We start from the raw sequence: 17241 nt of genomic DNA on the forward strand, positions 1-17241 counted from the left end.
TGGACATACGCATTTGGCGTGCGGCTGATTTTTTCATAAACAAATTACAAATTTGACTAAAAACTAGATAGAAACGCATATAAAATGAATGCGCCACCAACATTCGAATCTTTCCTGCTGTACGAGGGCGAGAAGAAGTGAGTATCTTTGGAAAACCAATGCAGGGACACCAGTGCATCATTCTTCTTGCCGTTTTGGCGCTTTTGCAGAATCATCAAAGAGCTGGACACAAAAGTTACGAATGCGGCTATTTTTACCATCAATAAGGAGGATCACACACTGGGCAACATGATCCGCAAGTCGGTATAGCACCATTCCATTGCCTAACATTATTAAAGTGCATATTTATATTTTGCAGTCAGCTGCTGAAGGATCCCAATGTCTTGTTTGCCGGCTACAAGGTGCCCCATCCCCTGGAGCACAAGTTCGTCATACGCATCCAGACCACGGCCGAATATTCGCCGCAAGAGGCCTTCATGAATGCTATTACCGATCTGCTAGCCGAGCTCTCCCTTTTTGAAGAGCGTTTTAAAGTGAGTTTTTGCAGCACTTCATAGGAATATAGGGCAAAAGAAGCCTTTAGAAAGCGGTCCCACCTCATAGACCATATACGAGCAGATCTCTATTGGTTTAAACCAATATCTATAAGCGTTCTGCTTATTTAACTTCTATCAATACAACTTTTTGAGAACATGTCTGTTGGGAGCTAGAGGCACGGCACCAATATTCTGTAATCCGTATATTGGTTAATTTCACTTCATACTAAGGCAATTCATTTCGTGGTAGAAATTACCCAAACAAATTATATCGACTACCTTCTTGTAGTGTATCTTCTTGTAGTATCAAATATTAATTATTTAAATTCTCTTCCAGGACGCCATCAAGGAGAAGAAGGAGGGTGGCGATTAGTTATAGCTCTTCGGAATGTATGTACCTTTAGCAATAAAAAACAATAAATATCAACGGTCGTCTGCCTTTCATTTTAAAATAATTTATTTTTACACTCGAAAAGTTTACGAAAACAACCAAAGGAATTTGCACTAAGCGTACGTAGCATACACATATAAAATAAATGTAGACAAATTAAAATTTTGATAAAACGCTACATCGCAGCCTGGGAGACAATTGTCTCTTCCGAGAGTTTGAAGCTCTGCTGAGGTAAAAGTTATCTCTATCGGATCGTTTAGGGGGCGAAAAAACAAAACATACATATATACGGGTTGCTCGGAAATTGTTCTATGACTAATAGGTATCTTCATCAGCGCACTCGCTGGTGTCGTGGCCAAAGACTGCAATGCAAAGAAAGTTTCCTTAATTTGGATATAGGATTTCCCTTTGGCAAGCACTCACCTTCGCAGCTCTCGCAGTATTTCCGTGGGGCCGGCAGCTGTCGTTCCTTTTTCTCATTATTGTTTGTTTCGCTGGTCGGCGGCGGCGAGAAATCCCGATCTTCACTAGCCTGGATCGGACAGTCCTCGGTCTCGTGCTTGTCGAATTCGTCACAAATGTCGCAAAAGAGACGCGGCGCCGGCTTACGCTTAGTAATTATATCAAAGGCATGTGGTCTGTAAGCAAGGAACAGAATTGCATATATGTAGAACATCATTGAATCCATAAGATGTAGGAACACTCACTTGGTGAAGTCCATTGGCTGCGTTTCCAGCGCCTGAACCTTGGCCTTGAGCTCATCGTTCTTCTCCTGCATATCCGCTATGATGGAGTTCAGGAAGTTGATCTTGGCCTGTGAGTTTTCCGTCTGCATGCAAGGGAAGGATCTTCAAATAAATAGTTTTTATGGGATATAGGGAAAAGAGAACGCACCTCGGGCTGATCCCCCACTACCACTCTGGGCGACGCTCCGTTGACCTGCGCCCTCAGGGCCAGAATCTCCCGGGTTTTTTCCCGTTCGATGGTCTCCAGCTGGCGACTCATCTGCTTAGACTCGAGGATCGCTGTCTTTTGGTACTCATTGGCCTTGTGCAGCGCTGCCTCCAGTTCATGGACTCTCTTTTGGAGCACTTCCACCTCATGGAACTTATTCTTGGCCGAGTCATCCATCTCGTCGATGACTTTCTGGTATTCCGACAGCTGGGCATCGAATTCGTTGCCCTTTTCCAGAAGACCTTGCTTTTGCTGTAGGGACGTTTGCAGCTCCTCGTTGGCCTGCTGGAGTTGACGCAGTTGCTCGGCTGATTTGAGGACCTCCTCTTGAACATTCCTCTCCTTCAGCTGGGCCTTTTCAAGCTTATCCTGGAGCTCGTTGAGGGAACTTCTTTGGCTGTCCAACTGGGATTTGGTTTCCTTTAGTTCTGCCCCTAACTCTTTTACTGTGCTGTCTTTCTTGTTTAGGGCGTCTTGCAGCTCTCCCTTGGCTTGTTTTAGCTGTTGGAGTTGTTCTGTCGTGGCTTCCTGTAGGACTCCCTCCTTTTGCTGGGTCTGTTCGAGTTTCCGCAGGAGTTCCTTGTTCTCAGCCTGTTGGGTATCCAACTGGACCGTGGTTTCAGCTAGTCTTGCCTCCAATACTTTAACGAGTTCTTTCTTCTTTGCCAGAGAGCCTTCAAGTTGTTCATTGTCCTTCTGCAACTGCTGCAGTGCCATCACGGACTTGACGACATCCGCCTGGAATTTGCTAAGCGCCTCATGGGCCTCTTCGAGTTTCGCTTCCAGCTCCTTAATGGATATCCTTTGAGCGTCCAACTGGGTGTCGGATTTCTTTTGTTTTACCTCCAGATCTGCGGAGTGCAGGTTTTTCAATTCTATAGTTTTCTGCAGCTCTATCCTTGCCTGCTCCAGCTCACGCATTTGCTCTGTGGCTATCAGGAGCTCTGCATGTAGTTGCTGATCGCTCTCATTCCATTGCTGCAGCTTGAGTTCCAGTTCCTTGCACTTCTTCTGTGCCGCCTCCAGCTGGAGATGCGTCTCCTTCAGCTCTTCCTTCATGCCCGTTAGCTTCTCGATCAAACGTTCGGCATTCATGTCCGCCTCCATTTCGAACAGCTCGAAGATGTGGTTCGTTTCACTCTTCTCCGCCTGGAGCACCTCCAGCACCGTGGACAGCTCTGCATTGGTTTCGGATATATTGGCATTGGCCACCTGAATGGCCTCCACCAGGGTCTTCAGGTCGCTGATCTTTTGTGCGTCTTCCTGGGCCATTTTCTCCTTGTGTTGGAGATCCGTGTTTGTGATTTCCAGGCGCTCCTTTAGCTCCTTGATGGTCTCCTGGGTGCCGCTGCTCAACTGCTGCTGGTCCGCCTGGATCTTGGCCAGTTCCTCCTTCAGATGCCGGATGGACTCCTCCAGCGCTCCTTCCCGCTGCTCTGACTCCGCTTTCAGCTTGGCCAGAGCCTCTTGACTGGAGTGCAGCTGCTGGCGCAGATCCTGAATCTCGCGCTCCTTCTGCAGCATCTCCTGGCCCCAGGCATCGGCCTTGCTGGTCAGCTCCTTCTGGCCGCTGGCCATTTGCTCACTGAATTTTGTCAACTTCATGTGAAGGTCGGTCGACGAAGATCTTTCAGCCTGCAGCTCAGATTGAAGCTGCTCAGAGATTTGCTGGAGACGTTCTTCCAACTGCGAAGCCTCTGCTCGAGATTCCGCATAGTCCTGCGGAAAAAAACATATATTAAAAATGATTCTTGAGCTTCTTAGAGGAGATCTTTACTTTGTTAATTTTCTCCAGGGCGGCATTTGTACTTTCCAGCTGCCTGTTCTTGGAGTCTACTTCCGCCTGGCTGGAGGCGAGAGCTGCCGCAGCTTTCCTTGCCTGCACATTCAGCTCGGAGATCTTCTCCTCCAGCTCGGCGAACTGCACGTTGCCCTCCTTATCGGACTCTGCCACCTGCTGCTGAAGTTGCTTCAGCTCGTCCTCGACCGTCTTCAAGGCCTCTTTCTTTGTGTCCAACTGCGCTTGGACAGCTTGCAGCTCCAGCTCATTTTGCCCGACAGTCGATTCGTGGCTTGTCCTCAGCAATGCAAAGTTCGCCAGCAGGGTTTCGTATGCCTCGGACTTCTTCTCCAGCTCCATCCTGAGTTGGGATAGCGTCTCTGTGGACTCGCTTAGCTGAAAATCCTTTTCGGAATTGAGTTGGCTGGTCTCCTTGAGCTTGGACTGCACCTCGATCAGCTCTCTTCGGCATTCCTCGAGCTCGGACAGCTTGGCGGCCAGCCGCTCCTCCATGGAGGATTTAAACTGCTCGAGTTGCTTGATGGCCGTCAGACTTTGCTCTTGCTTGAGCTTCTCCTGATCCGCCAATTGCCTAACCTCAGACAGCTTGTGCTCCATTTTCTGCGTCTGCTGTTCGTGCTTCTCCATAGCCTCCTTTATTTGCTTGAGCTCATCGAGGCGCTTCTGTAGCTGAACGCCTCTCTCCTCGGCGCTCGCCTGCTGCTGCCTGAGCATATCGTCCAGGGCGGAGTTGTCCGCCTTCTGCACATTCAACTGAGTCGTTAGCTCGTCCACCTGCTGGCGCTGCTCCTTGATCTGTTCGTCCCGCATGCGGATTTCCATCTGCAGGATCTGGCACTCTTCGGACATGTTGGCCCGCTGGCTCATCATCGAATCGGAGGCACTCTTGAGCTGCTGTAGCTGCCCGGCGACTAGCGCCAGCTCCTCCGCTTTGGCCGCCAGCTTCTGGTCAAAGAGCGCCTGGGCCTCCTGCGACTGCCTGTCGTTCTCCTCCTTGAGCAGGGCCAGTTCCCGGCGCAGATTGTCGATGCCGCTCTGCGACAGAGAGAACTTCTCCAGCGACTCATCCTTGGCTACCAGCTCAGCCTGCAAAATGACATTCTGCTCTTGCAGGTACTTAAGGTTCTCCCGCAGCCGCTGCTCTTCCTCCAGCTGCTCGGCCAGGCGGGCCTCAGTCTCCTGCTTCTGGGCACTCAACTTGTCCTGCAGTTGGGTGATCAGCTCCCTTAGTGGGCTCTCCTCTGCTTCGTCTGAGGTGGGTGGTGCTGCTTGGGGGGCTAAACTCTGCAGACTGGACGTGCCTGGAGGGGGTGGGGGTTCTACCATAAGTATTTGCATTCTTTTATTGATTGGTATCTATTTACCTGACACCAGCTTAGTGATCTTCGATTCCAGGTCGTGGATCTTCTTCCTGTACACCTGGGATTGAGCCTAAAGTTGGAAAGGATAGGAAATTAATGGATTTAATTTTAGATCTACAGTGGTGCTCTGTACATTGAATTGGATCTGAGTGGCATTGTTTGTGGAATTCCATGGTAATCCCTCATATTCCTTAGGCCTGCTTTATCAGCTGTAGTGTAAAATTCTCTCTCTCTCTCTCTCTGTCTGTCTGTAAAAACCCATTACTATATCCTCAGATACTTGAATCAATTTCTAGAACAATATTTCTATAAACTGCACTACCCATCTTCATCATAAACTGACTCGTTGATAACCTTTGCTATCTCTCCCCCTACGTATTTACTTTCACTTGGCAATTGTCCAGCATTTGTATTTGCATTGCATACTTTTAGATCCAATCAATTCGAGGCATTCAAGGGTTAATGTAGGCAGTGATCGCCACTAATATAACACCATTTCTCGTTTGGCCATAAAGCTTGCACATTTTCTCTGGCAATAGCAGCAGACATAGGGCCATGTCCAATACTGATAAGAAATAATGTCAGAAATGGCACAAATATGGAACAAACTCGTGGTTTCATTTTAAAATATTGGCAAAAATTAGACTATCTAGAGAAGAGAATCTAGAGAAGAGAACGATCATCAACGAAAGCTATCTTTTCTTTTCGGCGTAAATCGAAAATACTCTTTTAGTTATACTAGTAATGCATCTGAAGTACTGAAAGTATTCAAATTTTTTTTAACAAAACCTGCAATTATACCTATTAAACCGATTTTTTTACATACAAAAATGTATTTTAAAGATTCTTCTCAAATCTACTGTCACGTTTCTTGAGGTATTGTAGATATAGGTATAGATATATTGTATAGATACTATATATTTATAAAATTCTATTCTGAACATCTTATACGAATAAATCGCACATTCTGAACATCATGGGCATAAGCGTTTTACGTTTTAATGTCTTTATAGAGATTGTTCTAAGAACATTTTGACTACGACATTTGTAACCTTAGATAACCTTTTTATGCATTTAGTATCAATGGCTCAAAGCATTTGCTAAGCTACAAGCTAACTGTAATCTTTGGAGATCCCATGCTCATCCATAGTCAATGTACATTGGCAAACACAATTTTTTCTACAGTTTCTTACATTATACTCCTCGCCACAGGACTGAGCCTCGTCTATAGAGAACTGTAAATCCTCAGATTTCTTCCGCTCATCGCCCAACTCCGACTCCAATTGGATAATTCTGGACTTTAGCTGGGGGATCGAAGGGAAATCGGAATTAGAAATCAAGCGAAAACAATGAATAAAACAACATTTCGACCTCTATAAAGTGTTTTTTGCATATTGTTAATGTATTTCTCATATTGTATCGTATCGTAAGTATTTAAGTGTATATCGTATATATCGTACAACTAAACCAACAGCAAGAATAATTCGCTTTCGTACAAAATAATCAAAATGTTTCGACAAATATTCCATTTTTTCCACAACAATTTTTTTAGATTTCATATCAATTTTTTTTTAGCCAAATAAACCTTTTATAAAGGGAAATTCAATTTGGTTTTTTATATTGCTTGGCTTTTTGTATATTATTCATTTTCATTTTCATTTTTTTTTTTTTTCATTTTTCATTTGTGTACTTTGAAGATCTCGTAGATATATTTCATTCTTTATTTGGTTTTTTCAGCATAAAACGCTGTGTGCAGACTTCAGCATTGTCTTCCGTTTCCCTTTCTCGAGAATCATCATCGGTTCACCGAACCATTTGAGCACCGTCCCCATCTCGTCTCTTCCGTCGTCTAGGCCCGTCTCGGATCTACTTGATGCGCAGCGGTGTAAGGACACTGTGGAGGATGCAGTGCCTCTCGTGCTTGCCCGACCAGCCGCGGAACTCGCGTCGCAGGTCGGACACCCGGATGCTGTGCTTCGCTATGAGGCGTCTCCAGCGATCCGCCTCGATCAGTATTTGCTATAAAAATCATACAAAAATAGTTTTGTGCAAACAGGATTTCATTTCTCTGGGCTACATCTTTTCAGATATCATTTGGTTTTGGTTTTTTTGGTTTTGGTTTTGCGTTAAAAAGGTAAGAATATGAAAGATGGTGAAGGGATCGAAGGGAATACGGAGTGTGGGTGTTTTGCTGGGGAGGGTGGGAAAATGTTGTTGCTAATTTAACCCTCAGAAAAAACAAATAGAAAAGTCTTAAACAAAATAAAAAGAACAATCACAAACAATTTATTTCAATACGAAACCAAACAGAAAGCACAAAACTGATTCATCATCAATCAAATATTGCCAGTCAGACAGTCAGCTTGTTGAACAGAATAAAACAAACAGATAGCCCCAAAAGTAGTTACATATATTCAGTGTATGGTACAGTGCGTTTCGAAATCACAAGTCAGTTGAGTGAAATCTTTCGAGCTGAAATTTGTTGATCTTGTATGTCTTTCCGGTTTGAAACGCACTGTATGCTTAACCCAAAAAGTGCAAAAAGGTGCTAAAATGTACTGCAAATAAAATATATATTTTTTTGTGTTTGTTTATTTTCTATAAAGTGTAAGTGATAATTGAAGGGTAAAGATTGTTTTGAGTGTGTGTCTGAACGGAGCTGAACTCGGAAAAATGTTTCCGATGTAATGTGAAATATTTCTTTGGAACTTTTATGGAATTATTATTCACGGAAATACTAAAATTGAGCAAAAATGAATATTACTTAAACGTTATTTGAGATGCAAGGTAAATATTTGTATTTTTATGAATAAAGAGAGAGTTATTCATGCTGTTTTAATTCGGTTTTTTATCTAATTTTTTTTTTTAATTTTAGATCTAGTCTAATTTGCGCCCGCACAAACTGTTAAAACATTTTTTTTTTTATGGAAAATCCACTATGTGGGGAAAGCTTTGTACTGGATTTGTTCCAAATAAATACCAATTTAAAAACTTTTGAAAAACTTGTTTGCTAGTTCTGAAACGCACTGTATTGCGTTCTTCCACAAATGGATTCTCCTAATAACCTTAACCCATTGTTAGCTTGACTTTTTGACCAAGTTAAATACCGTTGAACCCCCCAATTAGGCATATTCATGCCTAGTTAGACTTGTGAAATTTGTACTGTTCTCAGTGTTGAAGTTAGTTCGGGGATGAATCATTCTGGGAGGGGGGAAATGACTGACAATTTTGGGATGACTTTTTGTGGCTTTTCTGAGGTTACGCATACAAAAATAAAACGTGTCAAAAATTAAATTGTTAAATTAACAACAACAAAAACCAGACAATGAGCCGTAATAATAAAACATAACTGTGAATTAAAAAAAAGAGTTAATTTAAAAGAAAAGAACCAACAAAACAAAGACAAAACACAAGACAAAAATCAAGACAAACAGTCCATCCTTCTGTAATCCTTCTTCGGTAAACAGAGACATTAAGGGAGAACCAACAAACCAACAAAATAAAACGGCCAGACTGCTATTACACTATACAATTTCCACCCGATCCGATTCGCATGGGATCTGGTAAAAATCCCATGCGACTAGAGCGCATCGATGGAAAATGTATCGTGTGTAGCCGCCCAATTTCTTCCTTGATGTTGTGGATTGCATTCCACTTTGTTGTAGATGCCATGTGTGTGTGTGTGTGTGTGTGTGTGTGTGTGTGTGTGTGTGTGTGTGTGTGTGTGTGTGTGTGTGTGTGTGTGTGTGTGTGTGTGTGTGTGTGTGTGTGTGTGTGTGGTGTGTGTGTGTGTGTGTGTGTGTGTGTGTGTGTGTGTGTGTGTGTGTGTGTGTGTGTGTGTGTGTGTGTGTGTGTGTGTGTGTGTGAGTGATGTGTGTTGTGTGCGTGTGTGAGGGAGATGACCGACTGCTTCTTAATGCAGCTTTTGGGAATTAAATATTGCATTCCAACAACGAAATGATCAGCCCAAAACGTGGAGTGCAATGCAACGAAACAACACACACAAATTAAATTGAGAAGCAACTCTACATCTGCCACAAATGACTGAGCAAACATTGACTTTGAGCCGCTCAGGGGGCTGTGGCTTCAGCCAACTGGAAAAAGTTTCTTTTTATCGCAAAACCAAACTTTCTTCGTCTTAGTCTTCTGTTGTTGTTGTTGTTGTTGTTGTAATGGCTGCCTTGCTGTGGATGTTGTTGTTGTTGTTGTTGGAATAGTTGTTGTTGTAATGCTGCTGCTTAGGGTTGTTGGCTGCCAAATATGATGTTGTAGCTGTTGCTGCTTCTTGATCTTGTGCTGATTGGGTCGATAGGGGCGACTGCGATCCGCATATGGCAGCGGCGTGTACATGGTATCGGTGAAGATAATTACCTCGTTGATGTTCCTCTGCAGCTGCAGCGCCTGGTTCTGTGAGTCCTCGCGATCCAGTTCGCGCTCCACCATCAGCTGTTCCACATGCTGTTGCTTCTCGCGCAGCAGGTCCTTTAGGTTAGAGTGGGAAAGAGGGAGAGAACACAAAGAAAGAGAGAGAGCACAAAGCAAGCTTATGAGACGCTCGAGGACACAGTTACAAATACACAAAAAGAGAGAGTAAAGGCGGAGCGAGAGAGCACAGATAAGGCATGTGTGTAGGTGGGTGTATTGTATGTACAGGGTGCAGCATTTAGCAGAGAACACAGGGTGTATTGTTGTTTTTGCTTTACCTTTTACCGTTGACATTGTAACACACAAAAACATGCAAAGAACATCAACAAACGATCAACGATTTCAACAGCAAAAGCGTGCAGGAAAAATATTTGATTATTGTATATTTTTTGATTTATTTTAAATGCAATAAAAAAGAAAACCACACATAAATAGCGTAGGAAAAACATATAGAATATATATATATATATAGGCATATGCGTATTTATTATTAATTTACATATTTTGTTGTTGTGTGGGTGTGTTTGTGTGTGTGTGTGTGAGTGTGTATTAGTATCTTGGGTTAGTTGTACGCTTACTTTCTAAGGGTTAAACCACAAATGCATATACACAGAATTTAAAATACATATAAGAATGCGTAACCCGTTAACGTCTGCTTGGATATAGGTCTGAAAAAATTTTAGAGGTGGTCAAATTATTTTGAAGACTTAACAAAAAATCTTAATTTTTTCCTATAATAGATGTAACTATTATTGAAATACCCAAAAATAATTGCAAAACTTTCACAAAATACAAATTGAAAAAAACATTTGTTAAATACAAATATAAAGTATCTATTGAACCTGAACTAAAAAAGATTTAAGGCAGAAATTTCTGCAAAAAATATGTTTTTTTAAATACGTTCCCAATACCCTAAAATACCCCAAAATAAATCTCATTTATCATACCAAAACACCAAATATTTTATCTCAATAGAGTTCAATTTCCGTAATAAAAAAAAAAACAAACACCTGTCAGACGTTAACGGGTTAACAGGCCAACTAACAGTGAGTACAGCTACGTACACTGTTAACTAACAGAGCACTGCAAACCAAAATAAAAAAGAGGGGAGTTGGGGAAAGGGAGGGACTAACAGCGAATACCAGACACACAGACTTTGTTGTAGGATTTGTCGTAGTTGTTCTTGATTAGCATACCTGCATGGAAAATTGGTTTTTCGGCGTCGTGACAATGGGTCTGACGGGCGTGCTCGACTTGCGCTGCTACGAACGGAACGCAGCGGAATGTGGAACGAAGCAGAACATGTGGGATTGCGATTAGAATTGGAACGCGTTAGTACCAGAGAATCAATCAGAACAAGGATTAAATTAATATAAATTAATCAACAAAACTGTAAACGGTAATTGTGTTTTGGGTTTTGTGTTTTGTAAAGTGTGTTTTTTTGTGTGTTTTTCTTGGGGGCGCAGAGGGCTTTAGCCTATTGAAGAGGGTGTGTGGGTGGGTGGCGCCGCCTTATACCTGAGCATTCATGCGCATGCGCGACGTATTCGTTGTGGCAATGCTGTTCATGGTGCCGATCGATGTGAGGGATTCCCGCGACCCGGCGCGTGACAGACGAGACTTCTTCGACGACGGCGACAGTGAAACCTTGGCAATCGGGACAAACACCCCATACTTTGGCTTGCACTCAAAGTATCTGTGGGATGACATGAAAAACTCTTGGATTAATATCTTAAATGCGATCTCTTTGCAGGATTCTTCGGGTATACCTTATACCATCTACAGCTCCGTCGTTCTTTCCGCTGGCCTCGTCCAACTCCACGCCGCACCAGTTGCCAGGGGCAAAGGAAGTCTCGCCCAGATATCGTAGAACTCCCGGACGACTGCCAAAGCCCGATGAGACAATCACACGATCGCCCACAGCCATGCCGTTCTCTGTGGAAATAATGCAATAAAATAAAATAAAATAAAATGAGTTTCCTCTGAGGATGGGTTCCGGGATTTCGCACTTACTGCCTATTCCAGGACTGCGCATCATGGAGCTGCGGATGCTGGCCGTCGGCGAGACTGTACGCGAACGTTCCGGAGAGTTTTTGGCCAGGGGCGATGTGGGTGTAAGGGCCCCGGACATGGGGTACACCGTGAGACGCGTAAGTCTCGAGAAGATGCCGCGCTTGGGCTCGCACTGGAAGTACCTCTTGCCCGCCACATAGCCATCGTTTTTACCTGTGGGAAAATCGGAATAGAGGCGGGAACTTTCGGTGGCAGCAGCTGGCTTACCATTCGGCTCGTCCAGGACAATGCCCGCCCATTCGCCGGGTGCAAAGTGTGTCTCGCCGATGTAGGCTATCTGTCCGGAACGGAGACCACCAACCCATACCTTCTGGCCGATGATAAACTGTTCTGTGTTGGCTGTCAGCACGACGCTGTTGTGATCTGTTCGAGGAGAGTCGACGTTCATGATTATTCCGAGTCATCAATCACAATAAACCAGTTAAAATTGGCTTCTATCTCCCACTATATGCGATATAGTATAGTATGTTCTACTTTGGCATGATGTCATATGCAATTTGCATATGCTCTCGTGCTCGTGCTTAATGGAAAACCATTCACAGACACAGATCGACAGATTCGATCCCCCGCATAATGTGGACGGCTATAAACGGCTTCTAGCTGTGTAAACTTGACATTTTCAATCTGCTCAATATTCAGATTCTAAGGCCTGTACCCCGTAGCCCCCCAGCAGAACTCTAAAACTTAATTCATTTTGAATGCCCATTTATCCATTGTGCTTCTAGGGGGAAAACCATTAAGTGGAAAATAACAGATTGCATGCTATGAAGTCAGCAACAAGTCAGAACAAGTTTATTCCGTTGCTGGTTTTCATTGCATCCACATACACCCCCACCCAACCATCCATATCCCCATCCACCCACAATCTACGTTTAGTTCTGGCAAATTGTTCATAATGTTTGCTGCTTGGGTTTTAAGTTGAAGTCCGAGTTCCGATTTCCGAGTTTCGAGTTCCAGGCAGAATTATAAGAATTTCCCTTGAAATATTATATTTAAAATTGTGAAATTAAACTGAGCTTCAGCTCAAATTATTCATCAATTTGTAGCACTACTCAACAAAGTCGTACATTTTTTGTACCTGAACGAAAACGACTGTTTCTGAAGGCGTACATTTTGAATGAATTATGTTCCTTTTATTAATATTATTTTGTCTGTTAACCCTGGTTGTAGGATTTCCAAACAACATAATTTAAACGTTTTTTCGCCTGTGTTATATAAAATACATTCACTAAAATTTACATAAAACACGAAAGTTACAGCTTGTTAGCCATATTCATGAAACCCAAGCCTCTAAATCTCTTTTTTTCCATATATTTCGGATTAAATTTCGTCTAATTTATTTTGCATTAAAGCGTAACAGTTTTGCCCCACATTTCATTAATAAATCCAACCCTTTCTCTGTCCAACAGAGCTTCTACGGGTTTAAGTATCTTTTGGTGGAAATCCAGCGAGACCTTGACATCCAAAAATTGTATAATATAATTTCATGCAATCTTTTGGCTCATTAGACACACGACAACATCCACAGCCACACCCACGAAATGAGGCAAATGCAATCACGTTTCTGTCATTTGCCATTAAGCTCATTAAGCTTTGTTAATTTGACAATATTTTGGACGAAGATACAACCTCCAAACACCCCTCTTCACCCCTCCATTTACATTCAAAAGTTGGGCCAACAGTTGGGCCATAAATGCACTTTAACGTTCGCTGCCAAATGACCGTTTAAGGTGCGAACAAGTGGCCTAGATACATACTATGTGCACACACAAGTGCCACCTGCGCAAATAGTTAGAGCCAAACATGTTGCGCAGATACAAGATACAAGACACAAGATGGCAAATGCAACAAGTATCTGCGCGGCCAGGCCACCCACAACCGAATGCTTACCTGAGCTGCGACGTCGCCCAGTGGCCTCTAGATAATGATCATCTTTTGGATTGCAGAAACAGAAACAAAAACAGAAACAAAAACAAGAACGAAACACACACATGAAACAACAAACAAGCAAACAATAAACAAACAAAAATGCAGAAAAGCTATCTTCGGTTCGGACCGAAGTCTAATGTACCCTGGCGGTATAATATAGTCCCTAAATTTGGGCAAATGGTCTATGGAGGTGCCTTTAATGCATAGAAGCATTCAATATTTTTCTCCTAAGAAGTTCAGTTTGTTCTTAATTTCTTTGAGATAGAAGATCAAATCATTTAATTTGGATCTCTCTTGACAGTATCTCTTGAAGAAAGTTCTATAATTTCCACTCGTAAGAACTGTGTTATAGAAAATAAGACTTGGCGCTATACAAAAAACTATTCCATCTTAAAAAAAATAAAAAAAAGTGTTAACTTATACAAACAACGTTTCTATATAGAAACAAATCAAAATTTAAATACAATAGTACTTTTATTTGTAGAAATAATTCGCACGGTTACAATCGGACAGATAGGGATTATCTTTAATAGGGATATCCGATATCCCAAGAATCACAATAACGAGTATAGTATCTCCAGCTAGGGTACATCAAAAAAAAGTTATAGCTACATGCAGCACCGATGGGAGGATGGCGGGGTTCGTAATAGAACTTACAAGATGTGCGACTTCCAGTCTCGGATTTGATCGAGCGGCGCGAGAGCGAGGGCGAGGGCGAGGCCGCATAGCGTTCCCAGTCGGATGTGGGTGAGAGCGAGGAGCGCGTGAAGCGCTTGACAGTCTCTTGATAGAGATCTATATAGGCACCAATATAATATATATATATATGTATATGTATATAGAATATAATGAACTCTGGCAGCAATTCGCATGAAAATGCATTTGCGAATTGCTTAGCGTGGGTTTTTAATTTTTTGTGGGTGTTAAAAAACTGCAACCGAGAGAGCAACCTGCAAGTGTGCGGACTGACTTTTCCAGATTTTATGGCTGCCTTTTCCGCTTTGGTTATAGGATATTTATGAGGCATATAGTAAATATTATGTGATCGGTTATTGTGTTGGTTAAAAATTAACGCAGTTGTGAAAGTTTTTCGCATTTTGTTTGTTTGTTGTTTGTTGGTTGTTTAATAAGCTCTTTGAACCGCAAGCAGCAGGTTGTGGTTAGGGTTAGACGGTAATCAGAGATGTTGTTAGACCTCCTTAAATTTTCAGAGAAAGAGAAAGAGGGAGAAAAAGGTGTTTTGTGTCTGTAGGGAATAAAGAAAAGTTAAGGCACAAAAATAGTCTTGGATTCTGCCAGAAAATACTCCTAAATATGCCCCTAAAAATACTAAATAATTTTCTCTAAATGGAATTCATTTTCAGCCTAAAAAAGGAAAACCTATGAATAATAATTCAAACTAAATTTCACTTTAGGCAGACAGGAAATGAGTTCCAATTAAGATTTCATATTTTACTTTTCGTAAGAACTAAGTTTTATAGTTTTTTGTTCCCCATACATTTTATGATGTATCTAAAATGTTTTCAACCCAAAGTGCCTCTCAAAAGCCTCTGAAGATACCTAAATATCTTCTCTATACACCAGAGACAATCTCCAAAAGACTTTTGCCAGAGAAGCAGCTTAAAGAATCTTGTCTTTCATGGTGTTCATCGTGTCATTCCCTATCTACGACCGACACAAAACGTTCTTTCACTTCCCATTCCCAGGCCAAGCGACTTTCAAAATCAATTTTCGCCAAAAAGGAGAAAGAAAAGCATAAATCAATTAAATTGTCGACAGTTTGGTAACGTTTTTCTCAGAGACGGAAGAAAGAAATGAATGCCTTTTTGAAGAAAGACTTTTGCGAAAAGATACACAAACAATAAACGTACAAAGATACAGATACAGATGCGCCCGCTGTAAATCTTTTCTTTCAATTGCACGATTTCGGTTTCCGTTTACTATTTTTTCGTATTTTCTGCGAAATCTGCGGCGTGTCTTCGTCTACGTCATGTAGTTAATTGTGTTTTTGTCAGTTGAAATTGCTTTTATTTCGTATCTGTGAGTTATGGCAGACATCATGCTCTATGAGTATCTGGTGGATACTTTTATTTTGTGGGGGGCATCTGCTTTTGGCTAATCAACGAAATGACATGGCCAGGAGGCTGGGCTCCGGCCAAGAGCCCAGAGCCAAGAGCCCGCCCGTCAAGGTTCAATTGTGTATCTGCAATTGCGGCTACCAGTCGCTACTGTATCTGTATCTGTATCTCTCTCTGTCGTGTGTCTGATCGGGCAAGACAATTTGTTATTATTTGCCATTATATATCATGACGGTGGCAGCTTTTAAAAACTATTTTTTCTTCTTTTTTTTAATTATCACAATTGGCCGTTGTAAGTGTATGTATCTGTATCTGTATCTGTTGTGGCCATGTATCTTTGTATCTTTTGTGTGTGTTTCCCTTTTTTTTTGCAAAACTTTCACTAATTGTAGGCCTCTCAAAAAAGGGGGAAACCATTTATCTACAACTTCCAGAGAGTATCTCTGTATCTATAGCTTATGTAATGATCAAAGCCTTCTGATAGATTGCTAATTAAAACTCCCCACCCCCTGGTAACCTTCTCTTGATATTTTCCAACATTTAACTGTGAAAAGTTGCGTCTATCGGTGGGGGCTTCTAAAAATAAACTTAGATACACCTAAATGACAAGCGATTTCCTTGCAGTTGACATTCAGTGTCGCAGCTAATGAACTCATGTATCTGACAGATACACTATGATTCATCAAAGCGAACCGCCTCTGGGCCAGACCCGATCCGACCAGACCAGACCGGACCAAGTGGAGTGTGGCGCCGCGCCGTGCCGCTGCAGCTCCAATGGCAGCCCGGCAGTCCGACGGCAAGACAGCGGCTGCGACCCACTTTGCTCACGATTCTGGCCAAAAATACAAACAAAAAAGTGGCGAAAAACAAAGCGAAATATTTCGTCACGTCGTCCATTTATGGGAGGATCGTCGTCGATCGTCAATCGTCGTCTGTTGCCTGCAGCCGGGCGATAAATCAGCCAGATCAACAGCCAGTGTCTGGCCATGTCAATACTTTATTATCTTTTGAGATGATTAAACAACATTTAATTAAACTAAACTCTCTGTTCGGTTCGGCGTTCCAGTGTGGGCTGCCACTGCAGTTCTGAGTCTGGGTCTCACTTCAGTGTGGGTTTTCTTTCAGCCCGGAGTCCAGTGTCCGGCCTGCCCCCACACATCTCTAGATCGGGCGGCATCGGGCATGACTTACATGACTTTTCGGCATGTTAAATGCAAATCTTTCACCCTCTCTCTCTCTGTCTGTATCTAAATGCCGACAGAAACTGATTATTAGCTGCTGCTGTAGCTGTATCTGCCGCTGCCGATCGACAATCGTTGCACGGTGATTACTGTGGGCTGAATAAGCGCCTGAACACGCTACAGTGCGGCCTTTTATTGCAGGGAGAGTTTGGCTTATAAATAACTGGGTGTATAAATATCTCGGAGCTTACTGTCTGCACCTGTTGCCTCTTTTGTTTCTCATATTTAATTGTTTGTTATTTTTGATCGGACTGAAGGCGTTACAAAATGGCATTCTTTGAACATTCTTCCAACTCCCTGAACCCCCCAGTTACCTTGCGAGGATTCCACTGTAATGTTACACATCCAACGTAAGCCTGTGACTGGCAATTTGCCATTCAGTTGCAAACAAATCAGCTGATTTTCTGCATTCGAGGAGTACAATTCCTATTAATCTACAGATATTTGATCTA

General features: G+C 42.5%; 2 protein-coding genes across 15 annotated transcripts in view; one reads left to right on the plus strand and one right to left on the minus strand.

Annotated features, from left to right (window-relative positions):
- Window positions 1–50: 50 nt before the first annotated feature.
- On the plus strand, window positions 51–963 carry LOC6589839 (DNA-directed RNA polymerase II subunit RPB11). The gene is made up of 4 exons (XM_002014760.2): window positions 51–137; window positions 210–299; window positions 359–533; window positions 874–963. The coding sequence occupies exons 1-4, from the start codon at window positions 85–87 to the stop codon at window positions 907–909; spliced, it is 354 nt and encodes a 117-aa protein (XP_002014796.1). The 5' UTR covers window positions 51–84; the 3' UTR covers window positions 910–963.
- Window positions 964–971: 8 nt separating this feature from the next.
- The window catches only part of LOC6588847 (restin homolog), a 31965-nt gene continuing 15695 nt past the window's right edge, over window positions 972–17241 (minus strand). For 2 of the 14 annotated variants that reach the window (XM_026988387.1, XM_026988384.1), the window contains 13 exons: window positions 11749–11904; window positions 11482–11694; window positions 11238–11403; window positions 10987–11164; window positions 10665–10727; window positions 9415–9525; window positions 6237–6347; window positions 5047–5113; window positions 3659–4983; window positions 1822–3600; window positions 1635–1756; window positions 1351–1565; window positions 1243–1289 (listed from right to left, as the gene is read on the minus strand). In XM_026988387.1, coding sequence (XP_026844188.1) covers window positions 1243–1289; window positions 1351–1565; window positions 1635–1756; window positions 1822–3600; window positions 3659–4983; window positions 5047–5113; window positions 6237–6347; window positions 9415–9525; window positions 10665–10727; window positions 10987–11164; window positions 11238–11403; window positions 11482–11694; window positions 11749–11904 — 4553 coding nt within the window. Of the gene's footprint in view, window positions 1290–1350; window positions 1566–1634; window positions 1757–1821; window positions 3601–3658; window positions 4984–5046; window positions 5114–6236; window positions 6348–6909; window positions 7063–9414; window positions 9526–10664; window positions 10731–10986; window positions 11165–11237; window positions 11404–11481; window positions 11695–11748; window positions 11905–13431; window positions 13474–14127; window positions 14266–17241 lie in introns of those variants that run through there. The other 12 variants (XM_026988380.1, XM_026988379.1, XM_026988388.1 and 9 more) reach the window with 12 other exon arrangements.

Source organism: Drosophila persimilis, unplaced genomic scaffold (genome assembly GCF_003286085.1).
Source record: "Drosophila persimilis strain 14011-0111.01,24,50 unplaced genomic scaffold, DperRS2 tig00000191-arrow-pilon, whole genome shotgun sequence".
In the NCBI taxonomy this organism is placed as follows: domain Eukaryota; kingdom Metazoa; phylum Arthropoda; class Insecta; order Diptera; family Drosophilidae; genus Drosophila; species Drosophila persimilis.